General features: G+C 48.7%; 1 protein-coding gene across 13 annotated transcripts in view; it reads right to left on the minus strand.

Moving 5' to 3' along the window:
- LOC123762011 (protein sickie) overlaps positions 1-19,163 on the minus strand; it is an 860,773-nt gene that overhangs the window by 205,949 nt on the left and 635,661 nt on the right. Inside the window, exons 1-2 of one of the 13 annotated variants that reach the window (XM_069335766.1) lie at positions 18,526-18,547; positions 5,241-5,667 (exon numbers count right to left, since the gene is read on the minus strand). The exons of the other annotated variants lie outside the window; for them this stretch is intronic. Coding sequence (XP_069191867.1) covers positions 5,241-5,376 — 136 coding nt within the window. The 5' untranslated portion in view covers positions 5,377-5,667; positions 18,526-18,547. Of the gene's footprint in view, positions 1-5,240; positions 5,668-18,525; positions 18,548-19,163 lie in introns of those variants that run through there. 13 annotated transcript variants of the gene reach the window in all.

A 19,163-nucleotide genomic window follows, 5' to 3' on the forward strand; every position in this document is an offset into this window, starting at 1 on the left:
TTTTTTTATGCTAGTCATTCTTCCTGGAATAGTTTATTTATTTGTTTATTCACGTATCTCATATTTATCCACTTTTATCGTGGTTTTGCCTTGGTTACAGTCCGGCGTGTACCCAGGCACTAAAACTCACCAGTCAATCAAATTCAGGATTTATGAACCCGCGCGTCAATGAAATATAAAACTGCATTCTCCCCTTGAGAGATCATCTGTTCTCCTCGCCATGCAGCGGTCTGCGGGTAACAGGACCCTGACAGGTGGAAGGAGGCAAGTGCTGGATAAACGGAACGTCAACTAAGCTCAAAGCCGAGCTTCAACTGAGCTTCAACAAGCTCAAAGATTTGCTAACGCTTTCAGTTGCTTGTTAAACTCTCCATGCAAGATGGTGCAGAGCAAATTAAGGGTAAAGACAAATTACCCGAGTCTACCTGGGAGCCGGTCGGCCGAGCGGACAGCACGCGGGACTTGTGATCCTGTGGTCCTGGGTTCGATCCCAGGCGCCGGCGAGAAACAATGGGCACAGTTTCTTTCATCCTATGCCCGTGTTACCTAGCAGTAAATTAGGTACCTTGGTGTTAGTCAGCTGTCACGGGCTGCTTCCTGGGGGTGGAGGCCTGGTCGAGGACCGGGCCGCGGGGACACTAAAAGCCCCGAAATCATCTCAAGATAACCTCAAGATAACTATCCTCTATAGGCTACGCTTTTACCTCGTGTGGGACAAATGACTGTCTAGGTGGTGTTTACAGCATCGTATGTGAATAATAGTCGTATAGAGCGGATTCTAGAGCTGAAAATGACGATAGAGTCGCCTCACAACATCGATAAAATTGCGCACAGCGTATCTCTCTAATTCTCAATGCTAGCTCTACAGATATCCGGCTCTTTGGGGGCTATTCACAGCTGTCGTCATAGGCTAACTCTGATCGCAGCGTCGTTTGACCCCAGTGATGACGTTATTGAAAGGTATCTACAATAACCACGATCACAACTCTGAAATCTAAAAGTCAACAACTACTGCATCACCTACGTTTAAAACACCTCCGCCGTTCATGATCTTCACCAACAACCACAACTACCTCACCAACAACATTACCCTGCACCACCTACACAAACAATTTACTACATCACTACCACAACAGGCGGGACCAAAGAGCCAAAGCTCAACACCACCGCCAGCACAACTAGGCGAGTACAACAACTACACAGCCATCAATAAATAGACACAATCGCCACAACTAATGTACAACCACACCAGTCGTACTAGGCTTGCCAAACTACACTAGGCCTATTCCTGATCACTACTAACATCAACTACAGAAAGTGCCAAACATGTTCACCACCTCAACTACAACAAGCTGCCATGCTCTACATCCTTAAGGCCTACGACATCAACTACGACTCGTGGAACTAGTAAGGAGGTGGAACGACCTAAGCTCACCACAGAATAATCTTTGTCCAGTTGACATAAAAAAAAACATGGTCTTACACTCTTACAATTGCTACTTCAAGGCCAGGACACACGTGTGTATCCCTCAGCACAGCGACCTCTTAACGGACTAGTAAGAGGTCGTAAGTAAGAGGACAAGAGGAGACCTTAAAGGTGGCCTCCAGGGGGTGGGGGCTGATCTAAGGAAATAACTCACTTCCTACTGTTCACATAGCCTTTGAGCTATGCTATTTAGTCTTTGACATTGTGGCCCTTCCGCTCATCTCTAGTGTATTATAGCCTTTGGCTATGGGGTCTTCAACTTATCTCAAACCTAAGACTGATATAGCCCATAGGCAAAAGAACATAAGAACAAAGGGAACTGCAGAGGGCCTATTGGCCCATACGAGGCAGCTCCTATTTACATAAGAACAAAGGTAACTGCAGGAGGCCTATTGGCCCATACGAGGCAGCTCCTATTTACATAAGAACAAAGGTAACTGCAGGAGGCCTATTGGCCCATACGAGGCAGCTCCTATTTATAACCACCCAATCCCACTCATATACACGTCCAACATCACGCTTGAAACCTATTCCTGGTCTTCGTTGGAAAGGATGAGGAAATTGTAAGAATAGATCTAACATTAAAGAAGAAACACATGATCTGAAGCGCACTGAACCACTTTTCTTAACCTCACTTCCTCAGGTTGCAAGACATCATCAAATTCTGTCACTTATTTTTGGGGGTGCAACCCTGGAAACACAAACCGTAACTGTCTCTATTTTCCGCTTGTTACAACTTGTAATAAAGTTGTTACATCTTGGCTTAACGTGTTTGTGACGTACTAGAACGTAGTTTCAACTTGCTATATTGGTTGTTATAACTGGTTAGGAGGTGTTAAAACTTGTTCGAACGTTGTACCAACGTCGTAGTTTCGGTGTGTGTTTGGAGTGCAAGTGCCGTTGTAGGCCGGCCACTAGTCATGACCACGCACTGCCACCTGTCCATGACAACAGTACACACGACAACGAACAAAAAAAATGAGTCTGCGCAACAAAGGATTCGACAATACGGGAGTCGACTGAAATTACAGGTTGGTAATGACTTTTTTGAGGTGGCTACTCCATACGGTGTTGTGGGGGGGGGGGGGGGGCGCCCCTTATCTCCCCCGAGATAAGACCTCGTAGCCTGGTGGATAGCGCGCAGGACTCGTAATTCTGTGGCGCGGGTTCGATTCCCGCACGAGGCAGAAACAAATGGACAAAGTTTCTTTCACTCTGAATGCCCCTGTTATCTAGCAGTAAATAGGTACCTGGGAGTTAGTCAGCTGTCACGGGCTGCTTCCTGGGGGTGGAGGCCTGGTCGAGGACCGGGCCGCGGGGAAACTAAAAGCCCCGAAATCATCTCAAGATATCCTCAAGATAACCCCCTCCATCCTTCCCCCCCCCCCTCTACCCTCTTATCAACCATGAGGTGGTTCAGAGGATCAATAATCCCGAGGCCCGGTCTCTTGACTAGGCTTTCATGTTGGTCATCTGGTTAAGCAGGCTGTTAGAAACTGATTCTTGTTTCGACTCGCGATTTACAATCCGGTTAATCATCACAATTTCATCATCACCCCCCCCCCCTTCCCTCATCTCTTGTGCTTCCTATTCACTTTCCTCCTCTTTCTACTTTCTCCTCACTCCTCACTTTAATCACTCCCCCCACTCGGCAGTGTCGCACTTCCGACACTAATTCCGGGTTGACTTCCGGCCCGGAGACTTGATTACTGACGCCGTTCTCTCAATTATTATTTAGTTTCCCCTTGCAAAAAAAGAAATTTAGATTTTCATCTACGGCATTTCTACACTTGCTCAGTAACGTCCCTGAGCGCGGTTTCTGATTGGCCCCCAAGGTGGTCGTTGTCTTGGAAAGTGCGCTCTCATTGGTTGCGGTAAAAGAAGGGCTTTGATTCGCGAGCTTCATGACGCCCTCTCATTGGTCATTCAGATATCTCAGCAACATCTCCTCAAGACTCTCAATCTCTACACTAGCACCTGGATTATACCTGGAATGGATTCAGAGTTGTACTCGCTCGTCACGGAGGCGACCAGATCTCCCCCTCCATAACCTGTACCACGGGACACCCAAACCTAGCGTGGCTACAAGTCATACATAGGACTACCGGTAATAGAAATAGAAGCACATATGATAATAGATTAGCGAATTTAAATTTAAATAAGCTTAGTGATGTATATATATATATATATTATATATATATATATATATATATATATATATATATATATTATATATATATATTATATATATATATATATATATATATATATATATTATATATATATATATATATATATATATATATATATATATTATATATATATATATATTATATATTATATATATATATATATATATATATATATATATATATATATATATATATATACACACACATACACACACGGGGACATGATCACCACATACAAGATTCTCAAAGGAATTGATAGGGTAGATAAAGACAGGCTATTTAACACAAGAGGCACACGCACTAGGGGACAGGTGGAAACCGAGTGCCCAAATGAGCCACAAAGATATTAAAAAGACCTTTTTTCAGTGTCAGAATAGTTGACAAATGGAATGTATTAAGCAGTGATGTGGTGGAGGCTGACTCCATACACAATTTCAAGTGTAGATATGATAGAGCCCAACAGGCTCGGGAACCTGTACACCAGTTGATTGACAGTTGAGAAGCGGAACCAAAGAGCCAGAGCTCATCCCCCGCAAGCACAAATAGGTGAGTACGAACACACACACACACACACACACACACACACACACACACACACACACACACACACACACACACACAATAGATTAGGGAAGGAACGACAGAACGGACTGAACTTCCTGTCATTCCTGAAGACACAACCAATGCACAAAAAATGGAACGCTAGAACAGTTACCAAAGACCACAAAAACCCCCAATAACAGGCTGTCACAAATCTATTACAAACCCGTGAAACCAAAATCCTAGTAAGAGCTAACCAAAGGTGACTTGACCCTTCACCAAACGTGCTTAGAATTGCCTTCAGATCACACGTGGAGGACAGCGGCGCGACCTCTGTACTCACGTGGAGGGCAGCGGCGTGACCTCTGTACTCACGTGGAGGGCAGCGGCGTGACCTCTGTACTCACGTGGAGGGCAGCGGCGTGACCTCTGTACTCCCGTGGAGGGCAGCGGCGTGACCTCTGTACTCACGTGGAGGGCAGCGTCGTGACCTCTGTACTCACCAACTCATGTATGTGACGGTAGACTTAGTACTCACCACCCGTCCTCGCCGTCTTGCTTACAACACTAACTTACATATGAATGTACGAGAGAGAGAGAAGGAGAGAGACGGAGAGAGAGGGAGAGAGAGGGAGACAGGGAGAGAGAGAGACACACACAGGGAGAGAGAGACACACACACAGGGAGAGAGAGACACACACACAGGGAGAGAGAGACACACACAGGGAGAGAGAGAGACACACACAGGGAGAGAGAGACACACACACAGGGAGAGAGAGAGACACACAGGGAGAGAGAGACACACACAGGGGGAGAGACACACACACAGGGAGAGATACAGGGAGAGAGACACACACACAGGGGGAGAGAGACACACACAGGGAGAGATACAGGGAGAGAGAGAGAGACAGGGAGAGATACAAACACAAGGAGAGGGACAGAGGGACAGACAGACACCCAACACGGGCAGATAACATTACCAGCCTCCGGAGAGTAAGGGGGGCCGGCCGGCCAGCTCTCACCTGCGTGCCAGCTCTTCCTGACGAGGGATGAGGGCGGAGGCTCCGGTCCGATCCTGGGGGAGTGGACGACGCCCACACCGATGCTCCTGCGGTCTCCAGGCTCGCGGCTGAGCGCCTTCAACATGGGGATGGGCATGACGGCGCTGCAGGAGACGCCCTCACCTCATTGCTGGCCCCCCACACGCAGGAAGACTCACTCTTGTGTTGAGTATTATGCTACTTAATCGCTTAAGTTGAATTTAACACATTCCAGGCGAACTATAGAGGTTTACCGCGGAGTGTTCGGGATCACAGGGCGGTCGTTCGCGGGTCACAAAGGGTCGTTTTCGGGTCACAAATGGTCGTTTGCGGGTCACAAAGGGTCGTTTGCGGGTCACAATACTTTTCGTTCACAGTATTTTGTAGGCTCTAGTTACTGACGTTAGCTCTGCAATAAGTAGTTGAAACCCAAACTTCAGATTGGTGATTTGGCTTAAAACGAATATTTACCCTAGAGGACAAGCTGTGAGGAGAGGGACTGGGGGTGTACAGATGCAAGAATCTATGTGTATCGAGTACACACATTTATGAATAACATAATACACACATGTTTGCTTTCCAAATTATCTGGAGTTTACCTGGAACGGGTTCTGGAAGTTCCCTAACCCCAAGCCCGGCCCGGGGCCAGGCTTTGTGAGAGCTTGGTCCAACAGGCTGTTGCTGGGAGCGGCCCTGGACTTGTGGGGATACCTATAGCTTCCTCTGGCTTGCGAGGCATAGGCCTATATCTGGCTAGACCCTAGCGGGGCTTCAGCGGCACTTAGGCCTATATTAGGCATCATGACCCGACATCACAGGATCTCTTTCATTGTCATTGTTCATGAATTTATTATGTACCCCATACCCATCCCGTGGGCGGTGGTGGTACCCCATACCCATCCCGTGGGCGGTGGTGGTACCCCATACCCATCCCGTGGGCGGTGGTGGTACCCCATACCCATCCCGTGGGCGGTGGTAGAGCCCCATACCCATCCCGTGGGCGGTGGTGGAGCCCCATACCCATCCCGTGGGCGGTGGTGGAGCCCCATACCCATCCCGTGGGCGGTGGTGGACCCCATACCCATCCCGTGGGCGGTGGTGGTACCCCATACCCATCCCGTGGGCGGTGGTGGAGCCCCATACCCATCCCGTGGGCGGTGGTGGAGCCCCATACCCATCCCGTGGGCGGTGGTGGAGCCCCATACCCATCCCGTGGGCGGTGGTGGACCCCATGCCCATCCCGTGGGTGGTGGTGGACCCCATACCCATCCCGTGGGCGGTGGTGGACCCCATACCCATCCCGTGGGCGGTGGTGGAGCCCCATACCCATCCCGAGGGCGGTGGTGGACCCCATGCCCATCCCGTGGGCGGTGGTGGACCCCATACTCATCCCGTGGGCGGTGGTGGAGCCCCATACCCATCCCGTGGGCGGTGGTGGACCCCATGCCCATCCCGTGGGCGGTGGTGGACCCCATGCCCATCCCGTGGGTGGTGGTGGAGCCCCATACCCATCCCGTGGGCGGTGGTGGACCCCATACCCATCCCGTGGGCGGTGGTGGAAAGGGTTACAGAGGCACACAAAGGGCTCACTTTTACCTGACATTCCGTAACAAACAGCAACTGTTTTGACAAACCAGAAACCTCCAACTCAGGGCAACCCCACCCAGGTGGGTATGAAGTCAGGGTCAGGGGGGGGGGAGGGAGGTTGAGGTGAAGAACCCATGACCCAGGGCAAGCAAGACTGAGGCACCCCCCACCCCGCCACCCGGGGATAAGGGTGGGGTGCACTAACAGGTGTGGAGGACCCTCGGGAGGCAGTAGCAGGTGTGGAGGACCCTCCGGAGGCAGTGGCAGGTGTGGAGGACCCTCCGGAGGCAGTGGCAGGTGTGGAGGACCCTCCGGAGGCAGTGGCAGGTGTGGAGGACCCTCCGGAGGCAGTGGCAGGTGTGGAGGACCCTCCGGAGGCAGTGGCAGGTGTGGAGGACCCTCCGGAGGCAGTGGCAGGTGTGGAGGACCCTCCGGAGGCAGTGGCAGGTGTGGAGGACCCTCCGGAGGCAGTGGCAGGTGTGGAGGACCCTCCGGAGGCAGTGGCAGGTGTGGAGGACCCTCCGGAGGCAGTGGCAGGTGTGGAGGACCCTCTGGAGGCAGTGGCAGGTGTGGAGGACCCTCTGGAGGGCAGGTGTGGCAAAGAGGCACTTGTCGAGAAGGAAAACTGAAGGAATGCGAGACCGCGTGAGAAAATGCTTCAGGGGAATGGAGATTTATGGGGGGATAGAGAAGGCGAGTTTCAGATTTCCTCTTTGTCGAGGACAGGGGACGTGTGTTCGAGTCGTCCAGGTCCCTCTAGGCCGGTCTGGGGTACCCCAGACCTAGGTACGGAAACGCTCAAACGTCTCCCTCGGCATGAGGATTCGAGTGTGAGCCGACTACGCTATCCACTGCGCTACAGAATATATTTAGAAGACTATAGATATATTCCCAAAATATTCCCAGAAGTTCTTGGACGTCAATTAGTATTTACCACTGTTTTCCCTATCTTGAGGTTACCTTGAGATGATTTCGGGGCTTTACTGTCCCCGCGGCCCGGTCCTCGACCAGGCCTCCACCCCCAGGAAGCAGCCCGTGACAGCTGACTAACACCCAGGTACCTATTTTACTGCTAGGTAACAGGGGCATAGGGTGAAAGAAACTCTGCCCATTGTTTCTCGCCGGCGCCTGGGATCGAACCCAGGACCACAGGATCACAAGTCCCGCGTGCTGTCCGCTCGGCCGACCGGCTCCCTAACCAGAAACGAGCGAAGATAACACCAAACTTAACGATATCGTTACATAATTTAATGAATTAATGATAATGATACCATGAAATAAAAAGGGACCGAGGGAAGGGAGGGAATTATCAGGGAAAAAGCGCCAAGCCACTACGACTATATAGCACTTGGAAGGGATCAGGATAAGGATTTGGGATGGGAGGACGTAGGGGAAGGAATGGTGCCCCCAACCACTTGGACGGTCGGGGATTGAACGCCGACCTGTATGAAGCGAGACCGTCGCTCTACCGTCCAGCCCAAGTTGTTGGACATATAGCAAGCGTCAATATCACGGTGCTGTAACTTGTTATTAATAACGTTGCATTTGTAACGGAACGATTGCTGTCGTGAACAACGCGATGCTTAAGATGAGGGAACAGGTTCAAAATAGAAGCTAAGGTCATTAGGACCAGGAGACCGAACAAGGCAAGCCGAGGCCCAGGAGACCGAACAAGGCAAGCCGAGGCCCAGGAGACCGAACAAGGCAAGCCGAGGCCCAGGAGACCGAACAAGGCAAGCCGAGGCCCAGGAGACCGAACAAGGCAAGCCGAGGCCCTCCTCTGACTCTCAGAACCCAAACTCCTTCCCATTAAAGGACTCTCCCATTCATGTCTAATTCCCCCCTCCCCTCTTAATCCCTTCCCCCCCCCCCCTTCCCTCCTCATCCGTCCCCACCTGCCAGGACACCTCAGGGGGGGGGGGGGGATTACCTGGATCCACCTGTTCCTCTCCTCCACCTCTATCCCACGACTCGCTATCCCAATTCCTTGATATCGCAAGCAACTTACGCATTTTACACCCCCCCACACACGGAAAATGAAAGTGACGACGATAGTCAGGATCTAAGACGGACCAAAACCTCGCTGTATAAGGGGTCAGAACGGACCGAAACGTCGCCACATAAGGGGTCCAGGACAAACGTCGCCACATAAGGGGTCCAGGACAAACGTCGCCACATAAGGGGTTCAGGACTGACGTCACCACATAAGGGGTCGAGGACAAACGTCACCACATAAGGGGTTCATGACAAACGTCGCCACATAAGGGGTCCAGGACTGACGTCACCACATAAGGGGTCCAGGACTGACGTCACCACATAAGGGGTCCAGGACTGACGTCACCACATAAGGGTCTACAACCACATTTTATGCTCTTAAATCGGATTAGATTGAATCTAACAGATTTATAAACTTTAATTAATAAAATTCAAATGATTCAAACCATTTGATCAGATAATGAACGAGCTGAATATCCTGTAAAGCGAAAGATTAAAGTAACGAAGGATTAGCCGGATTCAGTATCTCTTAAGATTAACTGATCGCTAAACCGGCCCCGGCCAGTTGTAGCGGTCAGACTACAAATCTCCCCATTCACGGCTCTCAGTCACTTTTATTCGAACACTCTTTACCGCTGAAGCGGATTCCGGCTTACGGCCGCGTTGGGGTCTTCCCTGGAAACACAAACCGAAACTGTCTCTATTTTCCGCTTATTACAACTTGTAATCAAGTTGTTACATCTTGGTTTAACGTGTTTATGACGTATTGGAACGTTGTTACAACTTGCTATATTGGTTGTTATAACTGGTTAGGTGTTAAAACTTGTTCGAACGTTGTACCAACGTCGTAGTTTCGGTGTGTGTTTGGCGGGTAGTTTGTGTTCGGTTGTTGTTGTTGTTGTTGTTGTTGTTATAGATTAAGCTACTCGGAACAAGTTCCAAGTAGCACGGGCTATGGTGAGCCCGTAACTTACCTGGCACAGGAGCGGAGCTGTGTGTCTTGTGTTCGGTGTCGACTGTGGGGGTCTGAATTGAGCTTGTTAAGAAGTTGACGAGAATTACTTATACCTGTAGTTTACCTGTTTTTGAGAGTTCTTCAACCCCCCTAAACCTGGCCTGGGCAAAAAAACAAATGATACAAGTCAGAAAACTTGTATCCATGTCGTAGCTCAGTCGATTAAGGCAGCGTCTGGGATGCTCTCGGACGCAGGTTCGAATCCTCGTCACGGCCCTTGTGGATTTGTTCAAGAAGTTGAAAATCGGGGTGGACTGGATATGATTTTCTTATCTAAACATCAAAGCGTCTATATGTTTTTCTTTCTTTCCTGCGTTACGGAGCCAACAGGATCTTGCGATCGTCAGTGTGAGCCAGTGTGATGGTTACACTGTAATGATGCACAATCACGGCCACTAGGCAGCGAGCGCTACAATCCCACACAACTGCAGTGTGGTAGACCATCAGAGCGCGTTACCTGGCACTACACACGCACTTACACCCTCACACACCTATCATTACCCCACCACCACACAATCTACTGGACCAGCCCAATCAGAAACCTAATAGCAGCTACACTATCCCCCCCCCCTCTCTCTCTCTCCATCTAGCCTATCCCCCTTGCTAGGCAAGGAAATCTGGTGAATCCCTTTGCCTAGCCTAGCAAAAAAAATCGACAAAATCGTCAAAAATCCACAAAAAATCTTCATCCCCAACAATTCTTCAACCCAAATTGGTTCGCTAAGTTTAAGCTCAAAGTACCTTTCATAAGCTAGCTCCACGTCGCACCAGAGTACTATAGGTCACAGTACGTAGTTTGCAGGGTCAATGAGGCTAGCTCATGAAGTACGCAGTTTAACAGCACAATTGGGTAGTTTACAATCTCCTTCACATTTATCAAGGCGACCACGTATCTTAAAATAAATCTTTAACTACGTATACCTACACCCAGACCACAAACACACACTCCTTGGTTGATTGTTCAATAAAGCCTTGAACTATATGTTTAACACATCTCTAACCCTGTCCATGGAGGACAGAAGAAAATGTATATATGCTGGTTAGCATTGTAAATGTGTGGCCACGTCTGTGGTAGAAAAAAAAACTCCTTGGTTAATATACATATTAATACATAACAATAAATCAGTGCCAAATATACACACGCAAAGTCTTTGACCTTTTAACACTGTAACTACCTAAATTCACCGGCACAAATGACCTTGTTAAAGAAACAATGAATTAATTCTTCAACATATCCAGTGTCACACAGCCCGTCCTCCTCCGGTTTCCCAACGGCAAGAAAACGGTCAATTTAAAGTGTCCTTATCCTAACATACCAGAAGACCCAAAACAGAAAACGGGACAGTACGTCACTTTCGCAAGCCGCTTCCACGTTCTAATACGATAATGTTTGGCCTTATGTAACGCATACGATAGAATTGCAAACGATCTTTGCAAGAGGACAGGTTGCAGCAAGACCCTTTACCCCGCCTGCAAGGCTAACACCGCCCAAGGCACGGCAGACACTACTGATCATCACGTCTGCCTGCCTGGACACTGATGCCCAGCCACGGAATTACGGAATCTGGGTAGCATGAGTCAGGGAATGAGAACACGTGAGTCAGGGCCGTGGGCGAGCGAAATACTGTGTAAAGTGATTCACCGCCTGAGATGCTGGGAGTCTTAGGAAAGTTTGTGCGGGGTGATGGTGAATTTGGTGGTGGTGTGGGTGGGTGGGTGTTAAGGTGTATGGGTGGGTGTTAAGGTGTGTAGGTGGGTGTTAAGGTGTATGGGTGGGTGTTAAAGTAGAATATGTAGACGATTGGGTAGGTTTTTGTGTGTGTAGGTGGGTAGGTTGTTGCATGTGTGGGTAGGTTGTTGTTTGCTGGGTGTGTGGGTGGGTGGGTAGCTGGGTGTGTGTGTGGGTGGGTGGGTAGCTGGGTGTGTGTGTGGGTGGGTGGGTAGCTGGGTGTGTGTGTGGGTGGGTGGGTAGCTGGGTGTGTGTGTGGGTGGGTGGGTAGCTGGGTGTGTGTGTGGGTGGGTGGGTAGCTGGGTGTGTGTGTGGGTGGGTGGGTAGCTGGGTGTGTGTGTGGGTGGGTGGGTAGCTGGGTGTGTGTGTGGGTGGGTGGGTAGCTGGGTGTGTGTGTGGGTGGGTGGGTAGCTGGGTGTGTGTGTGGGTGGGTGGGTAGCTGGGTGTGTGTGTGGGTGGGTGGGTAGCTGGGTGTGTGTGTGGGTGGGTGGGTAGCTGGGTGTGTGTGGGTGGGTGGGTGGGGGGGTGGGGGTGTGTGTGTGTGTGTGTGTGGGGGTGGGTATTCCAAGACAGCCCAGTGACAGGATTTACGCACCTTAGCTAGTCAGAACCCGACGCCAAATCTTGCCCAACTCTCTAACAATAAACTAAGGACTTGACTCGCCTCGCCAGACACAAGACAAATCTGACAAACACGCTTCACCAGCAAACAAAACCTAATTTCATGGCCTTCACTAGCCGTCAGAGGTGTTCAACTAGCATGACTAGCAAAGGTTTATACACCTCGCCACCAAACAAAAGACAATTTCGCCTCTGACCTTAAATGTAACAACATATCCAGTTTACGAATCCCACAAGAAAGCAAACTCAAATTTCAATGAACTTACAAGCAGAAAAGGTTAATGTGAACCAGTATTACCAACCAGTCTCACCAGTATCCTAATGCGAACGCATCAGCAGCCTAATGGCTTCTTGACAATCATTTTAAATCCTATTGAAATCAGATGTATATTACGTGAGTGTTCCATGAAATTTTGATCCAAACTGGCTTCTAAATTATGTCGATGAAAAAATGCTAAGTACAATTTAATTAACATTTTTTGTTAATTAAACGGAATTAAAATGTTCAATAACAACTCTCAACTTAAACTAAATAAAAGCATTAATAGAAATAATAGAACTTGCCGCAAAATATAATTGAAGACCAGCCACTTGAATTGCCACTCCGTAAAAAATGCAACTGTTTTTGCCTGACCGGAATCCTAGCATTACGGTGCATTAACTTCTTCCTAATGCGTGACATTTTTTCACGCATTAAGTCGATTCCGTTTCGATCGTAAGAATTGGGTATTAACTACCCAGTACAAGGAGCCTGGAGCCAGATTCACGAAGCAGTTACGCAAGTACTTACGAACGTGTACATCTTTCCTCAATCTTTGACGGCTTTGGTTACATTTATTAAACAGTTTACAATCATGAAAATTTCCCAATCAACTGTTGTTATTGTTATAAACAACCTCATGGTGCTTCGGAGCTCATTAACTGTTTAATAAATGTAAACAAAGCAGCTAAAGATTGAAAACAGATGTACAGGTTCGTAAGTGCGTAACTTCTTCGTGAATCTAGCCCCCTGACAACTAAGGTTGGCTTCAGAAACTATATTATTTTAATACTCTTTTTTCCCCCCTGTACTTTAATAGTACAGTAACTTTGTTAGTGTCATTAGTTCTTTGTTACTTTGTCTAATGGCCTATTTATTTAGTGGGAATTAAAGTTAGCCTATCCTTATGAAGCAGTACCTGGGCTGTATGTAGGTGTCAATGCTAAGTTTAATTTTGTGTGATTTCTTAATCGTGTGCTGTTGACCAGCTGGTGACTTGTGTGTGAGTTGTGCAGGTGGTGCGGGTGGGCTGAAAACAACTCACAATAAACAACCTCATTATTAAAATGATTTAAATTTCATTTTTTTTGTGATTACATCAAAACTGTGCATTTCTGAAGTCGACCAAAATCCTAGCCGTGTCTCGCAATACTTGCTCGGGTAGTTCAGCCAAGTATAAGGATGCATTGTGGTGAGGCGTCCTGGAACGGCCTCTCCCACTTCCCCTCCCTTCCACAATGTCCAGAGTGAGCCTGCAGTGTGGCGAGGCGTCCTGGAACGGCCTCTCCCACTTCCCCTTCCTTCCACAATGTCCAGAGTGAGCCTGCAGTGTGGCGAGGCGTCCTGGAACGGCCTCTCCCACTTCCCCTCCCTTCCACAATGTCCAGAGTGAGCCTACAGTGTGGCGAGGCGTCCTGGAACGGCCTCTCCCACTTCCCCTCCCTTCCACAATGTCCAGAGTGAGCCTGCAGTGTGGCGAGGCGTCCTGGAACGGCCTCTCCCACTTCCCCTTCCTTCCACAATGTCCAGAGTGAGCCTGCAGTGTGGTCAGGCTTCCAGCTTCACCACCCCCCTCTCACCCCCACATCCCCTGACCGCACACCACCACCCCCCTCTCACCCCCACATCCCCTGACCGCACACCACCACCCCCCTCTCACCCCCACATCCCCTGACCGCACACCACCACCCCCCTCCGCCACAAGACTCCCCAGCACCACTTCCTGCACCAACACATCAACTTTCATTACCTCAATCCCAGAGGTACAATGAGTTGCGGGTGCATTCCTTCAAGAAAAATAAAGAAAACTTCATATTCACAACAAAATATCTACTGCGGGTACATGTTTAAATGTAAAAAAAAATAGTTTTTAAAATTACAGAAGAAACTCAAGAAACCGATGATTTAACTTCTAAGCAGAATCAATGACGGTCTTTGGATTTTTCTTTTTATTAAAATATTCCCGATAGCCAATGGACAGGTAACGACTATCATGTATAATGAAAAGTCAAATGACAATGAAATCTTTGAGACATCCTAGTACAACGGAGCAATTCTACAAAAGCTATTACCAGAAGGAGGAAAATATACAGCGTTAACAAAAAATTACGACCAAAATGACCTGAATCTTCCTTGTATTTTTTTCTGTGTACGGAAGGCTCTTGGAGGCAGCATCCTACATTGTCCTGGACTAGGCTCCCTCCCTATACACCCCATCACCATCACCTCTCCTCCCAACACTACTGCTTGATGGGGTTCAGGGAATTGTTCTACTCCCAAAGCCCGGCCTGAGGACAGCCCGAGGCCAGGCTCGACTCACTCCCAGATATGAATTCTCAGGCAAAAACAACAAACTGAGGAGGCTTAATTATAAGTTAACTTATTTCCAATGTCGAGGTATTTCTTGAAGCTCAATTATGTACGCATGTACACGCAGTGCAATGACACTAGGCGTCTGGATTTTGGATTCACTGCTACTTTTTGTTTGACGTCAGCGGGTTGAAGTAGGCAAGTTCTTGCAGGAAGTGGCCGACCAACAGTGTTGTGGTGGATATGTGGGGCTGAGGGCCGCTCCAAGCAATAGCCTTTTATACTAACTTATTACAAGTCTGGCCCCAGGCCGAGTAGGGACTAGAAGAACCCTCGGAACCAACTCCAAGTAACCATTCACTCTTTATACGTAAACAAAAGCGTTGTGGAAAGATCCTAAACATGAATTAAAAGAACATAAAATTTTTACAAAATAGTTTCCCACGTCACATAATTGCAAACGTTTTCTCAGAATCATTTCATAAAAAGATCGACCCTGTGACGTCAGACAAACTCGCAGAACTTGCCTTCCTAAGATCACATACGTTTTCGATTAAGATGAAAAAGTTGAGAGACGTATCCGTTTCCCGGGTGGAGTGCAGAGAGCTTCTCTCCTGGCCTCAAGGTCTCACAGTAACCTCAGCCGCCTGCTCCTAACATTTTCAGCTCATTTCACCTTTTCCACAGGACGATTGGCCAATCAGGAGTCCTTAAATAATGAATTAGCATGACTAGCAAGGCCAGTACATCTCGTGCGCTTATTACATGCGGGAATTACGGCTATCTTGGCCTTCTTCGGTTGATTACGAGCAAATAACCTCGTATATGATGGTTCTGGTGGTGGTGGTTGTGGTGGTGGTGGTGGTGGTGGTGGTGGTGATGGTAGTGGTGGTAGTGGTGGTGGTGATGGTAGTGGTCGAGATACAGAGAAAGGATCTCGGCACGAGCAATTCGGAGAAAATTGAGTGTAGGGAGGCTGTTATGGAGAACAGTAACCTTGAGCTGACGCCACCACCTGCGCCGGGGTGCAACTGACTCCCGCCACCACCTGCGCCGGGACGCAACCGACTCCCGCCACCACCTGCGCCGGGACGCAACCGACTCCCGCCACCACCTGCGCCGGGGTACAACCGACTCCCGCCACCACCTGCGCCGGGGTACAACCGACTCCCGCCACCACCTGCGCCGGGGTACAACCGACTCCCGCCACCACCTGCGCCGGGGTGCTATACCGACTCCCGCCACCACCTGCGCCGGGGTGCTATACCGACTCCCGCCCCCACCTGCGCCGGGGTGCTATACCGACTCCCGCCCCCACCTGCGCCGGGGTGCTATACCGACTCCCGCCCCCACCTGCGCCGGGGTGCTATACCGACTCCCGCCCCCACCTGCGCCGGGGTGCTATACCGACTCCCGCCACCAACAAAACACGTTACTACTACCGAGGATACCGCTCCCCACGGTAGCTATAATGGTAGCCTTCAACACTGATCAATATCTCCGCTCCAGTGGTGACAATAATCCAAGGCTACACTAATCAATAATCTCCCAACTGCTGGTCACCACAACCACACACTCAGTCTATCCTGTCACTATCAAGTGCTACACTGGCCCTGTCATACTCGCTAAGCGCTTTCTCCCGACCTTACCAACACTGGACTAGTGTGGCTCAAGCTGGAACACAACAGCAGCAACTCAGATAATCAGAACGGTGCGGGGTTTTCCGTATTTACTTAAAACGCTAAAAGTAGCAGGAGGCACTGAAGTCTGTGAACGTGAGGGACTAGAGAAGGCATTTGGGATGACCTTCTCGGGTACCCACTAGTGAGCACAGGGATGGATGGATAGATGGATAGATTACTGGTTTACACGTGGCTTCATGGAAGGTGGAGAGCTGTAAGCGTCGTCAACCACATATGTTTGACCCCAATGACGCAAATATCAGTTTTCCTTAAGCTTAAAAACTCAAATTTCGGCTAATTACGGCCCTTTCGGTGATAGGGCTGAGGGGCCATGTTTGTTTTCCCCAGCGATATCACCAACACCGGTCAGTCTCAAAGTATATATATATATATACATCTACAAAAATAATGTGACGCCACGCATCCTGTTGACAAGCTGAATTGGTGAGCGCTGACGCCACGGGGACCCCAGTCACGCGACGCCGAGGGGGGGGGGGGGGGGGGGAGAGATGAGGAGGCTCTTGCCCTGTTGGGTAAACCTTTATACCTCAACAACGTGATGAGTCACTCGCCAGGTTGACTCAGACTGTGACCCACGCGCGCCATCCGCCTTGGAGTTCCAGTACTCGTTATAAACAAGTCTGGAGCAAGGTCATATAACGTTAATGTCAGGCTGCTTTCAAATGGTCGGGCAAGGAGGACCCTCCAATCGCCTGGATTTGAGATTTCGTACTATCAATCCACTTTTCACTAACGTCAACACTGTAACTACTTTGAATATAAAGACATGAAAAATACGAAAACGTGAACTCTATAAAAAAAATATGACAATGGCCGAGATTTAACTATCTCTATACTTCCCAGGGCATAATCTGCAAACACATAACGTCTCCCGTTGTCACCTTGTTATATAAAGCTTTTATGACTTGATAAGAGGTTGTTACAACAACTTGGAAGGTTGTTGCAATTTTTATACCATGTCGTGGCTCAGTCGATTAAAGCAGCGTTTGGGATCCTCTCGGACATAGGTTCGAACCCTCGCCACGGCCCTTGTGGTTTGTTCAACTTAAAAGGTTGTTACAACATGTCAGAAGGTGTTACAGCAAATTTAGAAGGTGTTACAGGTAGTTAGAAGTTGTTACAACTAAGAAGGTTGTAGCAACGTCGTGGTTTCATCGTGTATTTGGTGGGATACGCATCCCGTTCTTCTGATCTTAATTAATATGCATATCAATGGTAAACATGTTGACAACGCGGCTGAAATTAGCCCAGCCTCATAAAATGACAGACAGCACTTACAACAGCTATTTATTCGAACGTTCAAAAATGTAATTAAAAAGTTCACGTTCTATATTAACCCAAAAGTCACAGGAATGTCACTAATCTGTTTAAACAATCCTAGGTCTAATATACGCTATTATCCTTGGATTATACGCTATTATATAGTAAATATAGGTGCTGTACTAGGCTTAGGAGTTTTTAAGTTTGGATTTTGTTCGTGTCCTCTACGAAGTTAATTAATAGTACAAAATGTAAACATTGTTGGCTGGAAAAATACAATTTTGTACCCTCGTTCGAATAGTTGCTATGAGAACTATTTTAGATGGATTTAAAGAGTAGCACAATGTTTCTGCTACAATGTTGCATTCCCTGTTTAGTCTTGTATTAACATGTTAAAAACACATCAGTCACACATGTTTAAAACACCCGTTCGCATTTACCGACAACACACTAGGCTATAGATACACATTTGTGTCCAAGAACATATGTTTCCAATAGTATCATAATAGTTTGCTTGATTGCAATTCAAGACTTGACACACTTTGCTTTACTGAAATAACACCGTTATGTTCACTGTAAAACACCGTCTTCATCAACACCTGGGCACTAACAACGTTGAATTTTGTTTACGATTCAATGGGATACGAACGTTTTTTTCTTTTAGGTAGTAAGACGAACACTTTGTTATTCTCAACCGCCACGGGGGGGGGGGTAGACTAGTGTCAACAGCGCTGACACACACACACACAGTACCGTCCACCTCCCACAGCAACCCCCACGTTAAGTACCACAGTACTGAGTTATACACCCCAGGACACGCTTGCTCCACACCTCACCACGGTCAGGCTGGGACTGACGCAGACTTGCTGGTAACAAACGTTTGTGGTACTGCCGGGGATATGGTGGGGTGGGGGGGGGGGGGGGGGAGGTGAGGGAAGGGGGTGGTGATAGACTATACCTCCACCTGGTCTCGGCAGCCTTCCACCTCCCCCCCCTATTCCCCCATTCCCCTCCCCACCTCCCACTCCCACCACCCAGTCGCTCTCATTCTCTATTTCCTCACCCAGCGAGTCCGCTAACACAACGCTAGAAAGTAGTAAGCGGCGTATGAGAGGTCACGACTTCGTGGTTGTAATTGGTGTGATTAAACAAGTTGTTTACGAACCACATATCACCACCACCTATCAGAACGCTTCTGGTCGCCACGGAGAGGGGTCGTAAGGAATTATAAGGGGGAAAGCGCCAAGACTAATGAACAAATTTACAAGGGCTGTGTCGAGGGTTCGAACCTACGTCCGAGAGGATCCCAGACGCTGCCTTAATCGACTGAGCTATAGCACTTGGAAGGGGGGGGGGGGGGGGTCAGGATAAGGATTTGGGAGGGGACGAAGGGAAAGGAATGGCGCCCAACCACTTGTGAACGGTC

Source organism: Procambarus clarkii, chromosome 34 (genome assembly GCF_040958095.1).
Source record: "Procambarus clarkii isolate CNS0578487 chromosome 34, FALCON_Pclarkii_2.0, whole genome shotgun sequence".
In the NCBI taxonomy this organism is placed as follows: Eukaryota; Metazoa; Arthropoda; class Malacostraca; order Decapoda; family Cambaridae; genus Procambarus; species Procambarus clarkii.